General features: G+C 39.8%; 2 protein-coding genes across 2 annotated transcripts; both read left to right on the top strand.

Annotated features, from left to right (window-relative positions):
- The first annotated feature begins 10,259 nt into the window (after positions 1 to 10,259).
- cep70 (centrosomal protein 70) lies at positions 10,260 to 17,721 on the top strand. Its single transcript, XM_046382709.1, has 17 exons — positions 10,260 to 10,409; positions 10,961 to 10,981; positions 11,409 to 11,508; positions 12,023 to 12,146; positions 13,322 to 13,502; positions 14,381 to 14,556; positions 14,635 to 14,694; positions 14,877 to 14,976; positions 15,055 to 15,143; positions 15,221 to 15,301; positions 15,751 to 15,838; positions 15,941 to 16,093; positions 16,175 to 16,327; positions 16,426 to 16,594; positions 16,710 to 16,818; positions 16,925 to 17,004; positions 17,500 to 17,721. Exons 2-17 carry the CDS (start codon positions 10,970 to 10,972, stop codon positions 17,559 to 17,561), a joined length of 1,737 nt encoding a protein of 578 aa, XP_046238665.1. The 5' UTR covers positions 10,260 to 10,409; positions 10,961 to 10,969; the 3' UTR covers positions 17,562 to 17,721.
- Positions 17,722 to 18,366: 645 nt separating this feature from the next.
- On the top strand, positions 18,367 to 23,624 carry LOC124055618 (ankyrin repeat domain-containing protein SOWAHC-like). Its single transcript, XM_046382574.1, has one exon. It carries the CDS (start codon positions 19,329 to 19,331, stop codon positions 21,153 to 21,155), a length of 1,827 nt encoding a protein of 608 aa, XP_046238530.1. The 5' UTR covers positions 18,367 to 19,328; the 3' UTR covers positions 21,156 to 23,624.
- The last annotated feature ends 1,591 nt before the right edge of the window (positions 23,625 to 25,215 follow it).

Raw genomic sequence — 25,215 nt, forward strand, 5'->3', positions numbered from 1 at the left:
CATTAAATGGGGCCAATGTCAACACAAATTTGATTCCATTCCATTTTAGTTAAGTATGGTGGACCTGCCTGCACTGTCCTTGTTTAAAATTGCTTCTGTACTGTAAATGAGTATCAGTTCAGATTGTAAAATAACACGGACGAAGTGTCTGTGCCATCACGCACAAGTTTCTTGAGAGACGGGAAACCAGAAACCACCACGGCTGACTGTGAAAGGTTGACACACCTGTCAGTCAAGGAGGCATGACTTCAATTCAATTCAATTCAGTTTATTTATATAGCGCCAATTCACAACAAAAGTTATCTCATGACACTTTCCAATTAGAGCAGGTCTAGACCAAACTCTTTAATTAAATTGTAATACAGAGAACCCAACATTCCCCCTTGAGCAAGCACTTGGCGAAAAAACTGAAAAACTGCCTTTTAGAAGGCAGAAACCTTGGAGCAGACCCCGGCTCAAGATGGGCAGCCATCTGCCTTGACCGGTTGACTTCAAAGATAGTTCTGTAAACGTGAGATTAGGCCTTTTCTCAGTCTGCAGTCCTGTTCGTATTTGTGTGAAACACCAAGTGGACCTGCACTGTCTGTATTCCACCCAAATGAACCAGAAGTGCTCTTCCATTATATCCAGGCTTGTGACTAGTGTGTGGGAACTGAGTTGACAAGCATCCCAGCATGCATTACACATCAATGCAGGGAATAGCTGCATTCATTCTGCAAAAATTTGAGGAGACTTCAGTATAGTCTATAATTTGCTCTCGTTGTCCATAGTTGCTGCCAGATTGGTTTGCCTGAAGGTAAAACTGAGGATGATCTTATATGTAGTTGTACAACAGCGCCTCTCTCTTCTTTAAGATCCTTATCTCACCATATTTTTATTTACACTGTATATGTGCAGTATGTTGAAGGCAGCAAGCTCAGTTCATGTAATTGTATACATGCAAAGACTCAGCAATGTCACTTACACTGTATCAGCATTGGCTTACTGTGTGCCACTGGACATGCTAGGCTCAGTAGCAGTAAAACCCAAGGATTTGTTTTATTACTTATGGATTCTATTTTTTCACTCTGAAATGGAAGATTGTGTTAGTTCTCCTTTAAAGGTTACAGTTTGTTGTTTTAAAGCGAAAATGATGATTCTCAGTGAGACCGTTAAAGTAGTTTAAAGAAAGCAAAATAAGATACTTGAGATGCTGGTTGTATGTATTTCCAGTCAAAGAGGGAAGCATCCATTTAATTTCTTTCCTAATCCAGGTAACTGGAAATTACATGTATTTTTTTTTTTTTTTTTTTTTTTTTTTTTTTACAACACGAGCAAAACATAAACATGTTATTTTTGTATGAAAATATAAAATACTAGAAAGAAACATCACTATAAATGTATATATATACATATATATATGTATATACATGTATACAGCTGAATCATTTTATTATTTTTTTTTTTTTTGAATAGTTTGGCAAACAGACATCACATCATTATTGTTTCTTCATGAAGCGTTTAACCAGGAAGTAAATACTGTATGTCACTGTAGGTCAGCTGCATTCACTAAATTTCCAAAATCTTTAATTTCTACATCAGAAGCCTCCTAAAACAATATCTGAGAGGTCAACAAAAAATTTTTTGCTCATATTATTTTTCTATATTTGGGTCTTACAAGGTTAACAACTGTAATGACTGTACTCAGCCAGCATCTAGTGGCCATTAGAGGAACTACAACCAGATTTCAGCCATGGTGGTTGGTCCAAACTGATGCTTCATTTAATTTGGTTTGCTTTGGAGTAAGTTTTTTTTTTTTTGGAGTATTAATATGCTTGTTCGCATTTGATCAAACAAAAAGAAAAAAAAAAAAAACATTAAGTGTGAACACCTCTTCAAACATCTTTCCTATATATATGAGTCCCTTTGCACTACATCAGAGTAAAGAAACCCTTATGCAATGAAGCTGAACAACCATTTCAGTGTGTGAATCTTTCATGCAGTTCTAGTCAGTGTGCAGTAACTAAACCCAGACCCCCGCTAATGTTGTTGGTGTTAACACTTACTACAACCACCAGTGAAAGCTCACCAAAGATGATGTCAGCATCTGTCAAACGTTTGAAAGTTATTTTATTTGTTGTTTTTTTCCGCACATTCAGATGTTTTTTTATTACTGTAGTCTGCCTTGTATCTCAAACCATTCAAATGTATGTTTGTGACGTGTGAAATAGTGTCTCACGTGTGATGTTCTTCTCTTTCGAACCAAACGACGCAGAATCCAAAAATCACCCGTTTTCTTCTATAGCAAATGTAAATTTTAATGTTCAAATAGTTTTTAACTGAATTCTTTCCTATATTCTTTATTTTGCTGCGAACGTCATCTGGGTGTCTCAAACACGCAGAGATCATCTTTAACTTATTTCCTTTCAGTCTTTTCTTTATATATTTTGAATGTGTATCCCTCTGCTTCTATTTAATTGTTGAAAATATGAACTTTGAGCATGTGCAAACTTGTGTCCTGTCTCAAGCGTTCCTGGCTCCAGGGCTCGGGCCCTCAGGGTTTTTCGGAGGTGCCGGCCAATCACGTTTTCACATGATATGCACCTTTTAAAAAGGGAAAACAATTCCTTTTTTTTCCCCATTGACTTTGAGGTAAAGGAAAGCGATCGAATGAATGGGATAAGATGGTCAATTGTATGCTGACCCTCTGTGTCCATTTGTTGGTGAGTTTTGATGGGTTCATGCACTATGTTATTGATTTGCCCCATAAAATATTGCAAGACTTGGGGGGGGTCTAATGCATGAGCTCTACCTGTAAAGCATGAAAACTATCAATATAAATGATGTAGAAACTAAGTGAGCTAGAGATTTAATAAAATTCTATTAGCCTACAGTCATTTTGTATGCCTGTCTTTGCTTTTAAATGAGGACTATGGTTGTGGTGCTTGGAAGTGAATGTAAGAAACACACAAATATAAAAGGAGCGCCCTTGGATCTTTTCTGTAAATGGTAAATGGGCTTAAACTTTCATATTGCTTTTGTGGCTTCACAACACATGCCACGTTCACGCATTTCGATACACATTTAGATGCCGTCATGCACCAACTGGCTCATCAGGACAGACATCCCATGGGTGCTCACCCATTCATACAATTGAGTACCTTGCGTATCCTCATCCGCAGCCACACTTGTACCAGCGTTGAACCGAACCCCCACCCCCTGCTCTGAAACGTTTGTAACTTGACCCTTCTCTTTTCATATAGACAGGATGGCAGCTGTAGTCATTTTGGATACCCAGCTGTTAAAATAGATTGAAACAGAGACCCTGAGTCACAGAAATGTGTCAAAACACATCAAAACATCAGTGAAACTTCAAACCCACCCGTTGGCTTTGGGTATTAGAGTTTATTACTGACCTTGGGAATGGTTCTGGTAAAATAATCTTCAGCTCTAGGTCCACCAGGGTTTTTTTTTTTGTTTTCTTTCAGAAACTTTCAACACAGTCTTCACCATAAGACGCATTTTACTCAGTTGACTTGACGACTTCAGATTGTTTTGCCACTCAATGGCTTTCATGCTTCTTTATTATTATTTTTATCTCAGAAGTTCTAAGAGGATAGGCTCATCATTATTCAAGTGTGGCTTGAAATAATAGTCAGACGACCAAATGTATATAGAATCAGCTTTCATCGTAATCACCACAATAAACAGTGGTACTGTGTATATCTGCAAAGTGAGTGATGAAACTCAAAACCACAGTAACAATTAATCTGTCCTGCCTACATTGGACGTTTTTGAACCCCCTTCAAACAAACAAACTGCTTATGGACTCGATTGACTCCAACGCTTGCATTATGGTCAATTTAGATGCGCGTCCAGTTTCTCATTGGAACATACGTGTGCCATTATGTAAGCCGGCTAAGAACGGATTCCTGACAAACAGCGAAGAAGGAATATATTCATTTACTTTGATCAACATTACACGCAACAGCTTTTACTGCATCTGTGAACCTTAAGTGACAGTGAAGGTGTCATGTCAGACTCATGGCCTTGAGTGAAATCTAGTGAATGCTACATTCCTTTTGTTGTTGTTGACATACAGCCAGGCAGCTGCCTGTTTATCTGCTGCTATCTAAAGCTGTCCTGACTGCCATCTCCACATGGGCTGTTAGGGACCTATTACTTTATATCATATCAGCCGCCGGCACCTGTGCAACATGAGAGAGAGTGAGAGAGGGACAGATAATCTCACTGTGGATTACCTGTCCTCTCTGCATCACCAGGGGACAGCCCGGTCTCCCTGCAAAAAAAAAAAAAAAAGACAGACCTATATTGACACTTTTTTAAAAAAAGTTTTTCTTGTGAGAACTTGGCTCCGTTCCTCTTCCTCATCCACATACAACAGAGCAGAGTTAAGAAGTTGCTTTTCCGGGGGATTTTTTTTTTTTAAGCTGATAGAGTGTTGCTAAAAATGAGAGAAAAGAGAATTCAAACAGCTTCAAGGTGAAGTGGGATTAGTGAAAAACAGCTCTTTATACCTCTCCACCTTCTCCAATTTATCTGCAAATTATGTTCTCAGACTAAGCCTCTGACAGGGTCCACGTAAAATGGACCTTTTCCTTGACAAAAAGTCGACCACTTTGTATTACTTGGACTGTAATTTCTGACCAATTTTGTTCTTTAAATAAGGACCTGTGTCCCCTTCTGCTCTGAGGTGATGGTTCCTTTTTGCATAAACTGTAGATATATATAAAAAAAATTAAACAAGCTGTAGTAAAACTTACATGTAAAGCTTAAATTATGAGAAAAGCGAGCCAAGTCTCTGGCCTGAGCAGCCATTTATTCGACTTTGGCCTCCAGCTCTGCACACAAATCAAAACTACTGGTAATCACAGTCTTATAGTGAAATTCAGGTTAAAATCTCTACATAGAGATTCCAGATACACTCCATTTGTAAAATTAGCATGAAGTGTTGTAAATAACTATTAAATAATTATTAATTAAATGTATAACGTTGTGATCTCAGAGAATATTCAATTTTTTTTTAATTAATTTACAATTCATTTTTTCTGATTTTTATTTTTTTTTCCTTAAACACCACCCCATTCCCAGTTCCCATAATTTCATTTATCTATTTATTTTTAATGAATTAAATAATTTCTTTTTTATTTTTAAATATAGAATACTGCCAGACCAATATCATCCTTTGGCATAGAACTACCTTAGTGTCAGTTTTGTTCTGGTTTTGATCCTGTGAGATAAACAACTCTTCCTCTTTTTAAACAAAATATTGCTGCTGAAGAAGTAGATTTGGAGCACAGCCTGAATGTCCCCCTCTATCAAATAATCCAGCTCAATGGCTGAAGTTGTCCATCCATTGGGATGGAGTCCTGATTTGTCTCAGCTCGTTTCACCACCAATCAAACCCCATTAGCTACTTAATGGGCCTCTGCATGAACCTAATGTACATACAGTACAGCAGCACTCAGCAGATGGTCAGAAAAATTCTGATAAATGCTAAAAGTTTCCATTGGTCCAACAATGTCACTGCAACAAATAATGTGACATATATCGCATAAGCAAGTAGCAAAACTAAATGCACTTGATAAGATAGAGGAAACTCTGTCGGAAGAAACAGAATTAAACTTTTGGCTTCTGGAATAAATTTTTTTGTACAACTTTGATGGAGCTCAGCATTTATCAGAAGGACAACTGCATTATTACCTATTAATGATTATTAAATGCACTGTATATGACCCTATAGGCAGTGTGTGTAACCTTTTGAATGTATAGAGGAATTTAGAGCATTAATTAACATCCGTTAATTTTAACTGAGCTTGCCAGCTGTGCTAAGCTACGCTAACCACATCCTGATGCCAGCTCCGTCTAACACATAAATCGTCAATCACGACGTCCTTTCATCTCAGAGCAAAAGCGAAAAGCGCCCAAATAGAACATTTTATATAGTTGTTATTGGTGATGAATTAAAAATCCAGTATTCAAAATGCAGCAGACTTTCAGTACAATTTTGGTGCAAAATTAAAGAAAAGAAAACAGGTGTCTGTCTCAGCATTGACAATTAAGGCATAAAACTTCCTGTGATGGCGGTGAGAAATTCCTTGGAGTCAAATTTGGCTCATTAGCACTGAGGTACGCCTCATTGGTGTTAGCCCTGGCAGAAACATGGCCAGTGATCTGTTTGCCTTGAGTCACCATCCCGTAACCAATCCTTCACTCCACCTTTTTTTTTTTTTAAATCAATCTCTTCAATTCCTTTTCTTTAGCTTCAGTGGCATTTGCTGTTTGCTTGATTTCCTCTCTTATTCAGCATGGGACAAATGAATGAGATTATCGTTAGACCAATATGTCTGCAATTGCCAGAGTAATGTTTTGCACCTGCTTAACATATAATACAACAGACAGAAACAATTCTGCTGTCAATTGATATTATGCCACGGTTCAATGCAATATTGGCTCTAGAGGTATGTTCTCTAGATGATGCGCATTACATCTCCTATCAGTATTTCTTTGTCATAGGACTATTTAGTTTCTACTGTTCCCCTAAAGAACTGTGTAATAACAGTAGAGAAGAAAAAAAAACAATATAAAATCTTGTGGGGATTGCTTTTACATGAAGTACACGAAGCAGAACTCAGATACCTATTTTAACGAAATCCAACTTTTTGGTCTATGTCTACGTCTCTCTTTCTGAAACTGAATTTCTTGAACTTTTCACAGTTCCAGTGCGCAACATTGTTTGGTTGTTTGTCACCACAATTTCAGCTGTCTGAGTAGCTTCCCTCTGTTGTTCTGTTTACTTCCTCTGGCTTTTTGCTCACCATTTTATTCAGTATATATCTAAAAGCTTGGTATGGGACAATTTAGCTGTATTTAGATGTTTTTAGGCCTTCCACTGAAATAAAATAGAAACAGAAATAGAAAGCGAAATAAAAATGAATGGTTCAACACAGTTTACAAGCTATAATACGCTGTTACGTTTTGGGTCATCCAACTCTTCATCCTCTCAATGGTAGGTATCATCAAGATGATTTGCCATCAGGCAAAGGTTGTCAAAGTTCACCTAAGTTGAAAGGTGTTGTGAGATGTAGAAAGAGACCACAGTTTAAAAGCGCTTCAACCAAGATTTCCAGTTCAAAAAAAATTCATATGTCTAACAAGATGTCGTGCTGTATTTGGGGCAACAAAGGAAGACATTTTTAGTGAAATGTTGGGACAGTTTCCCAGTCTTGTTTGAATTCAATTCAATTTCAATTTATTTATATAGCACCTTTTACAGTCAAAATTGTCTCTAGATGCTTTACAGAGACCCAGAGCCTGAACCCCCGAGCAAGCAGACAGTGGCAAGGAAAAACTCGCTTTTAACAGGAAGAAACCTTGAGCAGGACCCGGCTTGCAAGGGAGAACTATCCTGCTGATAGTCGGCCGGGTGAAGGGGGGGTAAAAAGACAGAACAGAGAGGATGAAAGAGAGAGAGAGAGAGAGAAACATACATGTAATAAACATCATAATTACAAAGGAATGGGGCTGCATAGCAATTAGGATCACTACACAATAGTCAATAGTCAACTCTGAGTGACAAAAATCATTATAGAATTCATTTAAGTCAGTGTCTAATAACAAGGCCAGTATAAAAGTGATATTCTAAACACTCTATTTTGAAAAGCATGGTTACGAGTTGGAGCATCAAATGAGCGGTCCAGGTAGCATCGAGGTGATATAATCAGCCTGCTATAAATCATACAGCACAGGTCAATGGGACCCTCGACTTCGTTCAAGGCCTAAATTTCCATTTTAATTTTCTGCTCAGTGGAGTTGATGTATGCAGGGACACAGTGAGTAGCCAGGCTCTTCACTCCCTTCTATTAATAAATGACAAGCTTTCCTTTCTGGATCTATGAAAACTAAGACTCTCTCACATGAGGAGACAGGTAGGTATGTGTACAGTGACACCAGACATTTACCATCCAGTGAAGGAAAAATGTCAGACAGCATGTAGGGTGAGATTTAGAATTCATTTAAGGTGCTGTCGCTTGAAGGTTTGCTTGTTTTGGTTTGGAAATTTTCTGTATGTGTTTACCTGTTCAGTGGTTGAGCACCTTGAGGATTCTGTCTCTAAATGATAACTTAAACTGCCATTAATGGTGGTTGGGCATGTTACACAATAGATGGACTGTAAATGACTTTCTTTGGTGAGAATGAAGGAAACCAGATAAACACTAGGAGAGAGAGAACATTCTCAACATGCAATCTATATTATGTTGAAATGGGTTCACAATAATCTTTACTTTGTATCAACTCTGGATCAGCCTTTAAGGAAATTTAAGTAAGTCCTTTCTCCACTTTTAAAGACATATGTCACATTCACATTATTATGCATTCCTATTTCTAGCTCCACTTGACTTAAATGGAATCTTCTGTTTATTTGCCTGTTGCCTTGATAAAATATTGCATTGAAGCTCCATTGTTTTCATTTCCCAACACATACACTTAACTCTTCTGGAACCAAAAGCTCAAAGAGTTTCCCATCTCAGGATTAGTCAAGCCAGGGTTCAGGATTAAACTCAGAGTTTGTTAAACCTGCTTTTTTTTTAAAAAAAAACAACAAACAAACAAAAAAAAAAACAGGTCCATATTTAAGTAGACATGAGTAAGACATTCTTACCACATGATCAGGCCATGAGAATTGGTGCTTGATTTCATTTTTTGGAGACATCAGGATGCTAGGGTTCTGTTTTAGCAGGGATCCGGTTCTCTACACCGTACAGTATACAGTAGGAAAAACAGCTCTCATGCAATTAGTCAGTTGCTCTTCAGTTTCCTATGAATCACAATTTATCTGGAACCTTCCCCAGTACCTTATGGCCAAATGTTCTCCTATCAAGAGGTGAGCAGCAGCTGGTATTGTTTTTATACATCATTTTTAAGAAATTGAGTAATTCTAAGCTGTAATTGAGTAAACCTTTTTTTAAAAAGTAAGTTACCAAGGGCCACCCTACAACAAAAACAGAAAAGTTATTACTGCAAAAACTAAGACTCCAGTAAGTTTACTGTTTTGTGACATTATCTTATTTTATATATTCGGCAATACACCAGTTTTTATCAGAAAGGTATGTTCAGTTCACAAATGAAATCCAGATTGACCCCTTCAAACTCAATCAACTTCGATTTTACGGCCAAAATATGGCCAAACAAATACTGATATGGCCATGAACGTACAACAGTATTCAGATAAGACAATATTAAGAATATTATCTCAGTCTATGCCTTCGCGTTTAAATGTGTACTTTTGACCTTTCCGCTCCATGAGCTAAAGTTTCAGATAAAGCAGTGACATCAGTATGTGATCTCTTTGAGACTATTAGACAGTGAGACAAAGTCAAACACTAGTGGAATATTTAGTGCCCCATGCCACAGGCTATTGGAGCTCATGTGTAAGGGTGTATTGCGATACATGATGTTGAGATGAAATCGCAAACCAGACACCTGTTTAAGGACATTTTCACATTTTTCCCACCTCCTGTGCCTGCTATGAGACTACCTGTCTGATTATACAGTCTTGTGGAGCAATCGTGATTCCTAACCCCGCAACTGACATCCCCTCGAAGGATAATCTGAACGGATTGTGCATTAATTTCCACACTAATGAGGATAAATGAAATGTCTGTAGTGACTCAAAGTTCAGTGAGTATTGATATAAAAAAGCAAGCATACTGACATAGAAATGTGTACTAATTAATGCACCACTGGGCTTAAGTAGTTTTGTTTAACATAATATGTGTTGCTTTAAATATGTTCTGATATTATGTCAATTCTGCATGCTTTCCTGCAGCCTGAGGATATTACATCTTCACTCTGCTGTTTCTTCACTCAAGCACATATATATATATATATATATATTTAATTATCTGTACTGGAACTTGGTATGATTTATACTTTCAGCCATGTTCAGACTAGTAGGTAATCAGTTTGTACACTGTTTGTCAAACATTTTGGTGAAATATGGTTCCAAATTTAGAGACATTTATGCCACCTTGTGGTTACTGACGTTTAATACAGCGACAGTGTAACTTGGGACTTCCTGTCTGTCCCTGCGAGTTCCGGGTCTACCCATGGGACCTCAGTCCCAGATTATTTGGATATTACAGATGTGTTTTAGGGTTATTAAATCTAACCCATAACTGACCCTCTAGTATCTGGATAATATTACAAGCCACTGTGCAAAAACACTGATTGGTCAATTGGATCATACAGCCTCATCCCATTGGTTGACTGCGACTACGTCAGGGCGCACTTATTTGAATGACGGAAGAGGCGTAAAGTGTATAAACAAGTAGTAACCGTAGTGAAACCAACTAATGCTTTGCAGTATCTGAAAAGTGGACAGCCGTTAATGAAAACACCAATAATTGGTAACGTTCTAAGTAAATAATGCCACGTCTTTCCTTTTTAGTAACCGCTATCGGTTACAAATGATGTTAGACAGCTTACGTTACCTTCTTAGCTACAGAAGCTAGCCTAGCTCTAAAGTTGAAAATGCTAACTTGTAAGCAGTGTCAACTTAAGCCAATAGACCAGCTGTGGAGAAACTACATATTAGTTCAAGTTCGTTCCTGTCATTTCTGTTCATTTTGACAGAGCCGAATGAGCATTTCCAAAACGAGATAACGCTAGCTTAGTTTATTATTTTAAATCATTCTAAGTCTCGCTTGGTTAGCTCCTTGTAAGCCGAATTTATCAGAATGACTCCAAGATTGGTCAAATGTTTTCATTTCCTATTTTGTAGCAGTATGTTGTCATCAGCAGCTCAGCAGTTATAATTTAGCAGATCTTTAAACCGAGTTCAGCGCTGAGTTATTGTCAGGGGAAAAAAAAAAAATAATAATGTGAGGTCGATTGGAACTTCCTGTAGCTGTCTGAACACTAAAGCCATGCGTATCTTTTGTTTTTTTTCCCCACACAGGAAGGTGAAATGATGGAACAGGTAAGTCATTATTAATCAAATAACATTATAATACCTGTCCTTGGTTGTGTGGAGGGCCAGTGTCAGGCGGATCGTGGGGGGTGTGGGAAGTGGATCTCCTTTCATTCATTGTTGTGGTGCAATGGTGGCAGCTTCTCTCAGCATTAAGAACCGCGGAAACCTGATCACCATTGGGTTTTGACAGGAGGCACCTCATCCAAGAAAGGCACACAGATTAGACTTTAAAGAATGGACAGCAGGCCGGTTAATTTTTTACAATCAAGAAATAAGGCATATGTTTATCTGTGGACCTGCGAGCAGTTCCAGGTAGAGCTCATATCCCTTCATCGGGTTCAAATTGTTCTGTGATGTTTTTTTTTGTTTTTTATTAACTTGCATTCCTACATTTTCCCCCCCTCATTTAATTACACTTCTGTCTTTGTTGCAGCAGGAGCAGTTAGAATGGGAGGATGTGAATAAACATCTGCAGCATCATGGTTTTAAGCCGGTGTGTTTTGCAGATCCTGTGGAGAATAAGAACCTTTCAGGTAAGAGTCAGCGGTTCCGAGTTCTTGGCACAATAAATGTAAGTTCTAGTTAAACAGTTAATGTGTAACTGATGTTGTTGGAGTTGCCACATTGTGAAACTATTCGAATTTTGCTTCGTTTGGCATGAAATCAGGTGAAGTTCATTTGTATTTTACCTCAGTAATTTATTCCTGACATTTTGAAAATCCAATTTTAAGTAGCATTTAAGATGATTTAATATGATTAAAAATAATATGGGGTTTGGTGTTGTAGCGGTTAGCAAGAGGGTTCCAGGTTCGAATCCTGGTCTGGACCCTTCTATGTGGAGTTTGCGTGGGTTTTCTCCGGGTACTCCGGCTTCCTCTCACAATCCCAAAAACATGCACATTAGGTTAATTAACTAACTAGTGTGAGTGTATGCGTGTCTGTCTTTGTGTGTCAGTCCCTGATGGATTAGCGGTATAGAAACCCCCCGGAATGAATGGATAACAACAATATGAAGATGCTGTTGCGTGACTCTCTGTGTGTCCACAGATTTGGTTCTGCTGGACAAGAAGTCAGCCGGTGCGATCAGGACAACCCTGAGGACGATGCTCACGGACTCGGAGAGAAGACAGGCCCTCATCCAGGAGCTCATAAAGTCCAACAACCAGCTCAAGTTAGTCAAACAATAAAGCAGTGAATCATTTCCTTCAGAACTTTGTCCATTTTTATCCAAACAGAAACGCATTATAGTAAGTACCATCCTGCTGGACCACTTGTTTTATTAGTCATGGCTACCTTTTACTCAATATTTGTAGTGAATTTTAAATGTAAGGATACAAAGTTTAGGAAGTTTGAAACATTTGACCGCCACCAAACAGGCATTGTGATGAACTGGAGTAGAAATTTACATTAGTGAGTGTAATGTGATGAAGTACGGAGATCCCGCAAGGGCTGTTAGTTTTGTCTCCTGTAACAATATTAGGATGGCGTTCAGGGACCTGGTGTGTATCTAGTAATGTTACATTTGTCTTTCATATAGATTTGAATCAAGTTTTAAAACATGAATGAAATCGCTGGTGATGTACTGTATCCTTTATCTCTTTGTTGCACTTTATTCTTGCTACCACAAATTGCTGGTAAACTACTATTAAACAGAAATGAGCATAAAGTTAATCTAATTAAACAACAGTAAACATCAGGGCTGCTTTATAGTCTCATTGACATATTGGCGATCAAAAATGGTGTCATGCAACAGCTATATATGTATAACTGCATTTGCCTGCAGTATACATTATGGCTGTTGTGCATCTATTGAATAATGTATCTACAGCGTGTGTTGACCACCTGTCCTCCTGTCATCTAATCTGATCAGCACCAGATGAGTACAAATAAACCCCCCTGCAGTCCTCCAGCTCGGTGCAGGTACGAAGTCTGACCCCGAGGCCAATGTTGCTGCAAGCCAAGTGTGAAATGACGATCGGGAAACCAGCTGACTGCAATACTGCTCATGCTGGTTTCTCTAACCGTCATGTAGTCGAAAGAAAAGCTGTTGTGTTACATCAACAGTTCAGCCTCTCACACTTTCTGTTTTCTTTGTGGGAATGATTGTAAAATTGAGGGCAAGAGTCACGTGAACGCCCTTTCAAGTCAAGAACAATCCGGAAAGTAGTTGATGAATTGATGAATTTAAACTAGTAATTAAGCTAGTGAAGAGTCTAATTGGAAAGTGTCATGGCACAAGTGTTGTTGTGATTTGGCGCTATATAAATAAACTGAACTGAAAATAGCCATGGTGATATCACTGTGTTGCATTATGGGTAATGATTTTGGGTGTGCGTCTTTTTTTAGAGAGGAGGCTCATGAGCACATGAGTCGAGCTGCTCAGCGCTCTCAGAGGGCCACAGAGCTGGAGGGTTTACTGGACGCAGTGAAGACCAGAGTCCAGGACCTGGAGGACCGTTGCCTCGGCAAGGCTGTCCAGCAGCACAGCCACACACGACAACTGCAGCAGGAAAAACAGGAAGCACAGGTATGTCAGCAGACTTTATTACAAACCGCTTCAGGCTGACATGCTGCTTAGCTTGCATACAAGTTTACAAATATTATCTAATAATTTACAAATTTCAGTTAATAATTATTTGTTCCATAGAGGTGCACTGATTGTAATTTTCTTCTCCTATTCCAATTTTTGACCTGCAAATACCGATTTTGGCTGATTCCAATTTTCTTTCTAAGAACTATAATTGACAGCATATACAAACAAACAAACAAAAAAAAATCAACTTTTCCTCAATGCAGAATTTTACTTTCATGATTGAAAGTAATGAAATTATTACACTTTACAATTTCAAAATAAAGCAACTGGAAAGAACTACAAATCAGAATTAACTGAAAATGAGATGTGCAACCAACTTAATCTGATATGTTGTCATCTGAGGTAATTTATCGGATTTCTGAAGACTCTATTCTCAACTATGGATCATCCAGGACCATGAATTCCATAATTTTCGTCGTAATTGCTCTGGTTTTTTCACTGCTCATACTGAGGAAAGACAGGAGGGCACCGAGCTCTAGCTAGCTTTAGCTTTAGCTGCTATTCCTTTGCTAGCTTCTTCAAACTGGGCATGTTCAGCTTGGTGATGGTGTTTTGAGAATCTGATTAGATTTTTTGTTCTCAACGTGTTCATGGTAGTCTTCCATGGCTTACTTTGGCCTTGCTATTATGTATTACGAATTGCGAGCTTTGTGTCTTCTTCATTCACGGTGAAGAACTTGTTAGCATGTAGCTGTGATGTCATTGCGGCACTGTACATATGACGTATGACCCTTATTCATCTATTTATGTCTTTATTTTGTGTGTGTGTGTGAAAATAGGTTAATAAATATGAGAAAAAAATTCTTTTCTAGAAAATGTGTCAGGTTCTGGAGCAGAAGCTGTCTAAACAAAGGGAGGAAACAGCTCAGCTTCAGAGGAAACTCCATTTCACCGTCAAAGAAGAAGAGCGACGACTCGCTCGACAAAGTCAGAGATTCCAGGACGTCTGCAGCAAAGTCTGCCAGCAGAACTGCCCCGCAGACCAGCAGTAGGCCTAACTTTGTCTCTTTGGCTTTTTATTAATTGAACTAACAGTTATTTATTGATAATCTTCTTCTCTCTGCAGAGTGTTGGACGTTATTGACTTCTATGAGACTAAAATGACTCAGCTGCTGGGTGAGCTCAGGTAAAGCATGACTCTCAAAATGTATCAAGGCTCTAAAAAGAATTCAGTGGTACAGTGGAACTGCTCACAATTCAGCTAATTAAACAGCTGCTTTGTTGCTGTGTTTCATAAACCACACAGCTCAAACCCTACACTGAGCTCTGTTGCCTTTGCGTGTACTAATTTGTTCATTTTCACCCAAGACCCGCCAAAGGAGAACCAGGAAGACCTCAAGATGCTCATCAGACGAGAATCAAGAAGACATCCAGCAATGTTACTCCATCTTTCAAAACCATTCTCAAGGTAACCTGACAAACATTTAAACATTTCAGTCTGTTCTTTCCCTGAAGCAGTAGGTAATGCTCTTTCATTTCTGTGAAGGCCTTCCAAGACCAGCAAAAGGGAAGCAAAATTCAAATAGAAGAGCTAAAGAAGGAAGTGCAGCAGCTAAAGCAAGAATTGGACACGAGGTGGGTGTTTTTCCAGCTTGACACAAATATATGCACTGTCATGTTATTATTCCTGCTGACTGTGGTCTCCTGTATAGGCCGACACTCAAAGAAGTGAAGTTCTACAAACACAAGCTGCGCCGTTTGGAGGGATCGAACAAACACAATGGTAACGCAAGGTACGGACATCTTCGGTCACTTTTAAAAGGCAAACAAGTAAGATAAGTATAAGGTTTTTTTTAATTACTTCATGGTCCGTTTGGGTTACCATGGTTACCCATCCCCAACCAGTAAGGAAGCTCTCAGGAAGTGCTGAACAGTTTGTCTGAAAAGATACATAAGTCTTGTTTATTGACACAAAAATGTCAGGATGATAGTAGACATATTGAGTGTGTAGTGCATTGGATGTCATTTTGGATGCTGCCAATAACTTTATTTTGTCATTAGTAGCTGAGTAACACCTTTCATCTTTCATCTACTATGCGTGTCAAAAAAGAATTTGGCGTTTTCATTCAAATCACGGTGGACAGAGGTTTCTGTGCCAATCTTCTTGTCACACAATGACTTAAGTTTTTAGCGTCCAGGTAATTAGAAAGCACTTATGTAACCCGAACTCAACTGTCTGCAGATTGCCTAAAGACGACAACGGAACTGAAATCGGCGAAAACGTTGGCGATGAAACCAGGGAAGCCATCCTGTGCGCCCACTATCGCCATGTAAGCATACCCGATTGATTCCTTTAAGCCTCTTAGGTTTTCTTAGCCGAATATTTCCTGTCTGACAGAACTAACAGGATTTTGCCTCCTCCCGAATTCCAGCTGTTGAATGAGATCAGTACTGTTGTGACCAATCCCAGTGCTCCGTTTCAACTGCACAGACAGAAACCCTCCTGTGTTGGTTTGGAGCTGGCTGACTTTCAGACCCTCCTCCCAACGTTGGAGGTCTGGGCCCAGCAGCTTCACCTACTGAAGGTAAACACCACCTCCCAGGAGATTGCAGTATTATTTATATATATATCTGACTAGAATTCAAATATATGCGCATGTTCGTAGGATCTGCAAAGGGGTTTAAACAAGCTTACTGCCAGACTGATACCATGGCAGCCATCTGATGATGACCATAGTGCTGCAGAAGCAGTGAAGGTGGAGTCCATGATGTTGCTGGTGGACACCATGCTGGAAAACACATCGACTGACAATGAAAAGGTTCTTAAAGATCTTAAAGGCTGCTAGTGTATCCAAAGGCCAAGGTAAGCTCCAATGAAAACTGCTTATTTAAAAGTGTGTTTTCTGTGGTGTTGTAGGTGCTCAGGAGTCCCACTCGATACACTCTGGGCTCCATGGTGTCTCACTTCCAGAAGCTGTTTGATGTGACCTCTCTGAACGGAGTGTACCCACGTATGAACGAGGTCTACACTAGACTGGGAGAGACGACCAACACCATGAGAAACCTCCGAGATGTTCTGCGGCTAGGTAACCTTCAAGCTAGGATCCAAGCTTCTTGACTCGTGTTTGGATTATTTGTATAGCAGGAATGAAATCACAGTGGACTGAAAATGTTGAGTTGATGTCTGTGGTTTTGTGTCAGACAGCAGGGTTCCTCCTGTTGAGGTGGTGAACCAGGTGGCCAGACTGGTTTCCTCTACTGAACACATCCCAGCTTTCCACGATCTGCTGGGAGACGCCGACATTGACAGGTACACACATACAGAGGCGCACAATACTGTACGTCTATCACACCCCAGCACCTCAAGGTCACTTTTAATGCTTTTGTTTCCCCCCCCTCCCCATCACTTTTTGCAGTATCATAATCAAAGTGAAGCAGCATGAAGAATTCTTCCCTGCTTTCCATGCCCTCATTGTGGATATTTTACACACTCTAGGTAAATATGACATAAACACACCATGATAGCTATGCCTGGGCTGCCTAACGACATGCTGTCTTTCCCACAGAATCGAAAGAAAAAATAAAAAAAATCCCACACTGGTGAGAATTACCTCAGAAATATCTCTCTGCGCTGGCATTTATAGATGATTAATGTGTATCTGTAATTAGCTAAAAATCAAATTGATCAATACAACAGTGTTGCCCCAGTTTTGCCAAGCTGGAAGACAGTGCGGTATTTAAATGGCCAATATCTTGTTGTCTCCACTCATTGGAATTCTTTTGTGGAGAATTTATTTATTTCAAATCTTCAAATGCACCTACTTTGGGGTGTTTCATAAAAGGAGGCTCAGAAAAGCAGGGCTTGTTGTGTTACAGTTAGTCTAAAGGAACTGGTTTCCCTGGTAAGCCAGGCTTGTCTAAACCTTTCACAAAACAAAATTTACTGATAAACGTGGTGATGAAATTGGTAAAGTATGTTTGTGTGTTTCAGGAGTGAGTCACCTGGACGACATCATACCGGCTCTGAAGTCTTTGAAACAAACTGCGCGGTGACACAGGGCTTCGACTGAAATGAGCGCTTTGTTTTGTTCAGTGTCACGATTATAGAGTGATTTTTGCTTTTAATAATAATAATAAAAAAAAAGCATCAATATGCTCCTAACTTTGAACAGACAACAGAGACGGGAGCATATTTGAAAATAAAGCTTTTTATTTTGAAAAAAATCTGTCAGTCTTGTACCTCCTGCTCCTGTCCATCGGTGAATATTTTATTTCATATTCATCGGCACACCTGTCAGCCAGTTGCCGCACACTTGGTAAAATTATTCATGTGACCTGATGCAACCGACAGCAACACCCGTCCTCTTCGATGAAAGTGTCTCAGCAGCTCTGTGAAAAGCTACCCGAAACAAAACTGTCGTGCATGGAACGATAACGGAGAAAAATTTTGTCATTTTTGGGTGAACTGACCCTTTAAAGTGCCTACTAAAGCCAGATGTCAGCAGTTGGTTGGCGCTAACTCTCTGTGAGCTGCACTTTGACAAGGTTTGGGGACATTAGAGCATATTTCACAATACATTTACTAAAGTTTTCTTTATTTTCCAACCTGCACTACCGGTTCTTGTTCAGTTTACTGCACCAGGAGGAAACATGCAGGGACTTATTTCTCCTTAATCAATTCAATTCAATTTCAATTCAGTTTATTTATATAGCGCCAATTCACAACAAAAGTTATCTCATGACACTTTCCAATTTGAGTAGGTCTAGACCAAACTCTTTAATTAAATTGTAAATAGAGAGAGCCCAACATTCCCCCTTGAGTAAGCACTTGACGACAGTGGCGAGGAAAAACTGCCTTTTAGAAGGCAGAAACCTCAGAGCAGACCCCGGCTCAAGATGGGCGGCCATCTGCCTTGACCGGATAATCCAGAGAAATATGCTAAAACCTGGATGTGGTGCTTAATTCTGGCCCAGTGGTGGACTAAGGACCTGGATTTTAAGGCTGTTGACCTCTCAGATCTATCTCGGGTTGCATAAGACTGTATGATTTCACATCATCTGACACATCCTTTTTCTCTTGAAATGAAATGACTGAAACATTTATCTGACATCTGCAATTTAGAGTACCTGGCTGACTCAGGCCAGTACTATTCCAGACTTGTTCAATCCCATTGAGTAACATAGCAACCAGCCCATGGTTTTCCCATAACAGCACATACGTGATTCATAAAAGCAGATCAATAATCCAACAATCATTTTATTTAAGGTTTACACGTCCAGGTTTGAACTGATTTCTTCATGTAGAAACGTGCACTATTCTACAAGCAGGTGGCGTCAAAGCAAACACGGTAGCGCTCTTGTCATTGAGAGCCGCTTTAAAAGAGTCAAAAATGAAAAAAAAAAGTCAGGATGTACATTTGATTTCCCGAACACGATTACGTTTGAGTGTATTTACAAAAAAAATCTTTTGCAGTTTCTAGTAATAAAGAATGAGTTTTAATCATTCAACCCCCCCACATAGCACATGGTACGATCCGAAAGTGTCAGTTTACCGCACTTGGTTGCTAGGAGGCGGAGAACGCCTGAACGCTAGAAATATGACGCAGGGAAAAGCTCTCCCTCACAGTTGTTCTCGCTTAGTATAGTTAACAGTTCTATTTCAATTATTTCTATACTAAAGGATCATTCGGTCGATATTTTGATATGGGACAGTACGGCAGGAAAGCGTGTTTATAAGTTGTTTTGTTTATTTAATCGTTGTCTCGCCGTTGGGCCAGAGCATGTTAAAGCAGTAAGCTGTCGCGTTTATATTTGTTTACAATGGCTACCGACTGTAACATCACTCAAGAGGAAATTTTGGACTTTCTGAAGGAGAATGGGGACAAAGTGAAAAACACAGATTTAATTGAGCATTTTAAGGCCGCATTCCCGGAGGAGCACGAGAAGAAAGCGGCTGCCCGGAAGATATTTAAAAACTACGTTGACAACGTTGCTTTTGTAAAAGCTGAGAGTGGAGTTAAATATGTCTGCCTGAAGAAAAAGTTTCGCGGTTCAGTGAAGGAACAGCAAAACTCACGTGTTATTGAAGGGACAAATGGGACGGAAACTGAACCAGTAGAAGTTGTAAATCAAGATAGAGTCCTTTGCCGTTATCCTGTCGGTTCAGAGCGCCGTCAGATTAGCGGTAATGACGCAGTGGAGGATGCAGCCCAGCCTCGTGCAGGAGGCGGTGAGGTGCAACAACAAATACCACCTGGCTCGGGTTACGGAAATGACAGCCAGGTGAGAGTTCCGCATGTTTTCTCTCCTACAACCATTTTTCCGGACAAAACAGACGACAAACGTAAGTGCCATGAGTTTGTTTGTATAGTGGAGGAAGTGGACATAAACTCAGGTGAAATGGGAAACAGAGGAAGTTTTCGAAGAGAGAGGAAGGAGTCCAAGAAGGAGCAGGCGAGAAAGGTACCTGACATACCAGAAATTTCCGTGATAGAAGCTTCACCACTCCCGGCAGAGGGATCTATGTTCACCCTGCCTGGGCCTGTACAAACTGGTACTGCTGGACACAGTCCCAGAGACAGACAAGTTGAGACAGAATCTCTTTCACTAGAAGGCCTAAAGGAAGCAGAGCGGATTGAGGTGGTGGCAAGGCGTCGAAACTCTAAAGGTTCCCACCTCAGGCCTAGTGAGATACAGTCAGACGAAAGGGACTATGAAGGGCTGCTGGATACGCATAGTTTGTCTGGGAGTGAAGGAAACATCTCCCCTAAAGGCAGCCGCAGACACTTCATCGAGGTCATGATGAGCAGTTCCCCCCAGCTGAGACGTAGTATGGTATTGCGCAACTCAGTCTGCCTGTCCTCCAAGAGCGACAGTGACTCGTTGTCCTTGGTGTCCTCTAACCCGGATGACGACAGGACCTCCGTCGCTCTAGACCCGCTGGAACACGAGTGGATGATGTGCGCTTCGGACGGGGAGTGGGCCACTTTGTACCGCCTCCTCACTGTAGAGCCCAGCCTTGTCCTGAGGAAGGATTTCGTCACCGGTTTCACCTGCCTGCACTGGGCAGCGAAGCATGGCAAACCTGAGCTGTTGGCGCTGATCATCAACTTTGCCAAACAACAAAATATTCCCATCAGTGTTGATGTTCGATCCAACACCGGATACACTCCGCTGCACATAGCTGCCATGCACAGCCACATGGAGGTGGTGAAGCTCCTGGTGGGGGCCTACAATGCAGATGTAGAGATCAGAGACTACAGTGGGAGGAAGGCCTGCCAGTACCTTACTGACAATGTGAGCGTGGACATACGGGACATCATAGGAGCATATGAGAATTCTGACTCAGAGAACTCAGACTGCATCGATGGAGGCCGATGGAGGTTCTCCAAGGTTCTCCAGTCAAACCTGAGGCCCTTCAAGCTCCTCAACCCCGGCGACCGCGATTCTGTGGATGGGGAAGTTCGACTCAGAGAGAAACCCGTCAGGAGGAAGTCCTCGTTCAGCAAAATGAAGCCCAAGCTGGAGAGACTTCGCTTGAGGACGTCGCAGATTATCCACAGTACGTCGTTCCGTGACACAGAAGAGCTGGCGGAGTCCGCAAAAGGTTCCTTTAAGTCCAGACCCAAGACGCATTTTTTTGGCTGAGATCCGTACTTCCAAAAGACAGGAAATAGCATACAAGGATGCCAACCGTTAAAAGACAGAAATATGACAACACTTTGGTGCTGGTGTTCAATAAATGTGGGTTTTATAGTTAGTCCTGGTGAAAGCTAATATTTTATATTCAGCATAGCAGAACCTTGCAATTTTTAATGCCAGTCAGCAAAACCTTTATCCTTCAAAATGGAGTTTCAGACCTCCGAAAGTCCACTTAGTCAACTCGTTCGCATTTTGACTGAACGTCTTGCGACCAGTGCCTTAAATATTTACAACGATTTCATGTCCATATGAATTTGTCTTTTGCAATCGCATATTCATATTCATCACGTCAGATAGTGCCTATACTGCTGGAGTTGTTTAAAGGGAGAAAAACGATCTTTCCTCTCGGTACTCTGGCAACATTTGCTGTCATAGAACTTACGGGATCAGCAGGTCAGCCAGCTTCTCTTTATCCATACACAGCTGACGCTAAAGCCTCTTTGACCACAAGTCTCTATTCTGAGCCGCTGTGTCACAAAGTTGTAGTTCAAGGCCACGCCAGAAGCATTTACAGAGAACCTCTGGTCCTTCTTGGATAATTTTACTTTTCATACTGTAAATAAATTACAGACCCGTCCTGGAAAAATCCCCTCCTAAAGCCATCTGGAGAGGACTAATCCGAGAAACTGGATCCTTTGTTTAAGGATCTGCACAGCAATGAAGTTCGCAAATACGGTTTACTTAACAGGAACGTACAATATTTTATAAGTTGTTTACGTTTTTGTTTAAAATGCATTTCTCGAGATGGTAAATTGGGAGCCAGAGTGGAAAATAACATTATAGAACCAGCAAAAATTTTTTAAGAGCGTGGAATCGCCTTCTTGTATAAAAAGTCATAAAAATTTTATTCAGGTAAAACAGTCTGTCATAGCAACATTCTAAATCACATGACGTGATTCATTTAATCCACAACATGCTGCTTGATTTCGGAACTTGACCTACTGTAGAAGCTTTGCATGTCAAGCTGTTTTAAGGTTCTTAACTGGAGGCCTGTGGAGGTGAAGGTTGCCGGCTTGCGTTTCTGGGCCCGCTTTTTATCAGTGGTAAATTTCCATCCGTGATGTCATTTATATCCGGTGTTTGTCAGTCATACAGAGAGCAGAGTGGATCATCTCACTTTTTAAAATCTGTGTATTGTTTCCATATGTTTTCCATACGTGGTTATGTAAGTCAGCCCCTTTACTGATTAAGTTTAAACCTGTCAACCTTTTCAGTATTTATACAGCACTGCTTATTTATTCATACACTATTTTGCACGAGGATATAATATCTTTTGACTTCAATTGCTCACTTTAAACTGTTAAATAATGTTGTCTTCATTAGTACTTAACTGATTTTTGGCTGATATTGATTAGAATCAGAATCAGATACTTGCACATACAAGGAATTTGTCTTGTAAGGTGCAAGAGTATAATATTTACAGTAAGAAAAACAAAGTTTAAGTATTGCGAAATATTCAAATATTAAAAAAGGTATACAAAAAAAGAAATGACTGGAAATGTAATTAAGAAGCTGTGCAAGTAGTGCAAAATCCTGCATTGTCAGCCAACAAGTATATTTTGGTGGAGAACTCATTAGATATCTTGGCCACAGATTTGATTATGCTTATTTAAAGTGTTCTGTGAAAAACCAATATTGGATGACGGATTATTATCAGTTGTATAAAACTCAAATATCCTATCAGTTTATCTTCCGTAGAATTTCCATTTTGACTTTAGGGTTTACAGCAGTTTTATTTGAATTAGACAAACCTCAGTGTACGGAAGCCCGCTCCTGCCAGGTATTTAAATAGATAGAAAAATGTTTTAGAATTGTCACACTACAAAATATATTCTAATTACATTATGATTCACTACCTCATAGCCATGTTTCATAATAACAATTTAACAAAAACAGAGCATCTCATAATTTTGACAGTGCAAGATGTAACTTACATCTCACAAGATGGCGTCTTAGAAGAAAGGAAAACAAGAAAGATGGTTAATTGCTGCAAACCGCCAACCCAAAATGTCACATTTGACAACTTGGGACTGAGTCTCGGCAATCAGCGGGCTTTCTCCTGATGTTGATGCCCAGAAATGTCCCGAACCCAGCAAAGTAATGACAATATATAAAAATATAGGGTACATTCTTCGTTCTTATTTTTATTCATCTCTAAATGATTTACCATGAATTTGTTTAAATAAGATTTTCTTTAAGCTAGTGGCACCTTCAGTCTTTTTTTATCACATCTTTGCACAATTTTACGCAAAAAAAAAAGCTCTTATGTTTTTATTTGCACATTGCAATGTGTCTAACAACATTAACTGTTACTTTTCCAGACCTCAGAGGAGAGTAAATATTTTCATGAATTACTTGTATTTGTCTACATGTGATTTTTTTATTCTGATTAAATAAAAAAATGTGCTGCTAAAGGTCTGTGTTTTTGATTCAGTTCTTGTAAAAATATAGATGATTTTTATGTCACCTAAAATCAGTTGTAGGGGTCTTTTGAGGGCTTTCATTTGTTACTGTTGTCATTGAAGTGGGATTTCCAGTGGTCCTTGAAGGGGTTCTTTGAGGTCCCCAGCAGGAGGAACATATTCACTGGTGTGTAATCCAACTGCTTTTCAACCATTAAAGTAGAACGTGAACGTTCCCACCCTAGAAAATGAGTAGTTTCAGTTTTCACCACTATAATCTATCCACTCCACATGGCCAAAAGTATGTGGACAACCAACTCATCCTTTCATATGCAACAATCAGTTTAAAATCAGGCTGTCCATAAGATGCTGAGCCCGATAGGAGGGATTTGCTCCCATTCAGCCACAAGGATTATACTTTTGGTCATATAGTATATGTGTTCATATAGTATATATGTTCAGTGTAGACAGTTTGAGAGTTTTTCCCAATATGTAAGTGAGAGACAAAATTTGATCAGCTGTGTGGTTGGGGTCACTGGGACAGGATGTTCAAAAATCCTCATATAAAGTTGGTAGACTGAATGATCAGATTTAATTTGGTCCTCACTTTGAAGATGTATGGAGTTCAGTCACTAGATGGTGCTATAGCCAAGTGATCATCCTGAACTCTCCCCTACACGAGGCCTGACTGCAGCATAATCATCCTCTCTAGGCTTTCTGTGTCACTATGACTCACCAGAAGTGGATCAGACACATGGGGCTCTCCACAGAGAGGGGAGGATCATCTATGGCTGAATCAGTGCTTTTCATTGTTTCCTAAATTCTCCCACAGGGAAGTAAATTCCCAATGAGCTGGCCTTTCGCATGATCAAAAATATGTTTGGGTTGAAGAAAATCGGAGAAAGATTAAAAACAACTTCTGAAGAATTACGTAATCTGTATCAGCCCAAGGGTAAATATGCTGTTGCGTAATTGGAGTAAAGGTATTGGCAAATTAATCAGCTGGAAGCAGAATTTCACCTTTGAGAGTGTTTTTGAAAAGAGAAGCCTGGTTTGAATTTTTCACTTGCACGGACTCACAAAAAAAAAAAAAAAAAAAAAAAAAAAAGTTTCTCTTTGTCTCTGTCAGAAATTACGTATCCATCTGCCCTCACTATTAGCTTCTGCACCAAATCCTGTTTTCCTGTCCAGGAAGGCTGCCTTGAAGTTTTTGCTGGGCCCAACTCAATTGAACACTGATTTACTTCTCAGGATTTCTTGCTTGTTGTTGATTAGGCAGCCATGTTGCTTGAAAACTGTCTTCAGCTGACAGCTGCTTTGAATTTTATTTCACTTTACTTGAAGTGACAGTTTTCACCATAATTTATCCTCTGTAGAAAATAGTCCCCAATGATAATCTGTGGATTATCCTTAGTAACCAGTACACTGTTTCTGGAAAAGACCCTTAATTACTGTTATCACATGAGCTCTGTCAGAGTGACCATTAGGTTCTTGGTCACCTCCCTGACTAAGTCCTTCTACCCTGATCACTCAGTTTAGTTGAGCAGCCAGCTCTAGGAAGAGTCCTGGTGGTTCCACGTATGGATTATGGAGGCCACTGTGCT

This window comes from Scatophagus argus, chromosome 24 (assembly GCF_020382885.2).
Source record: "Scatophagus argus isolate fScaArg1 chromosome 24, fScaArg1.pri, whole genome shotgun sequence".
NCBI classification, from domain to species: domain Eukaryota; kingdom Metazoa; phylum Chordata; class Actinopteri; family Scatophagidae; genus Scatophagus; species Scatophagus argus.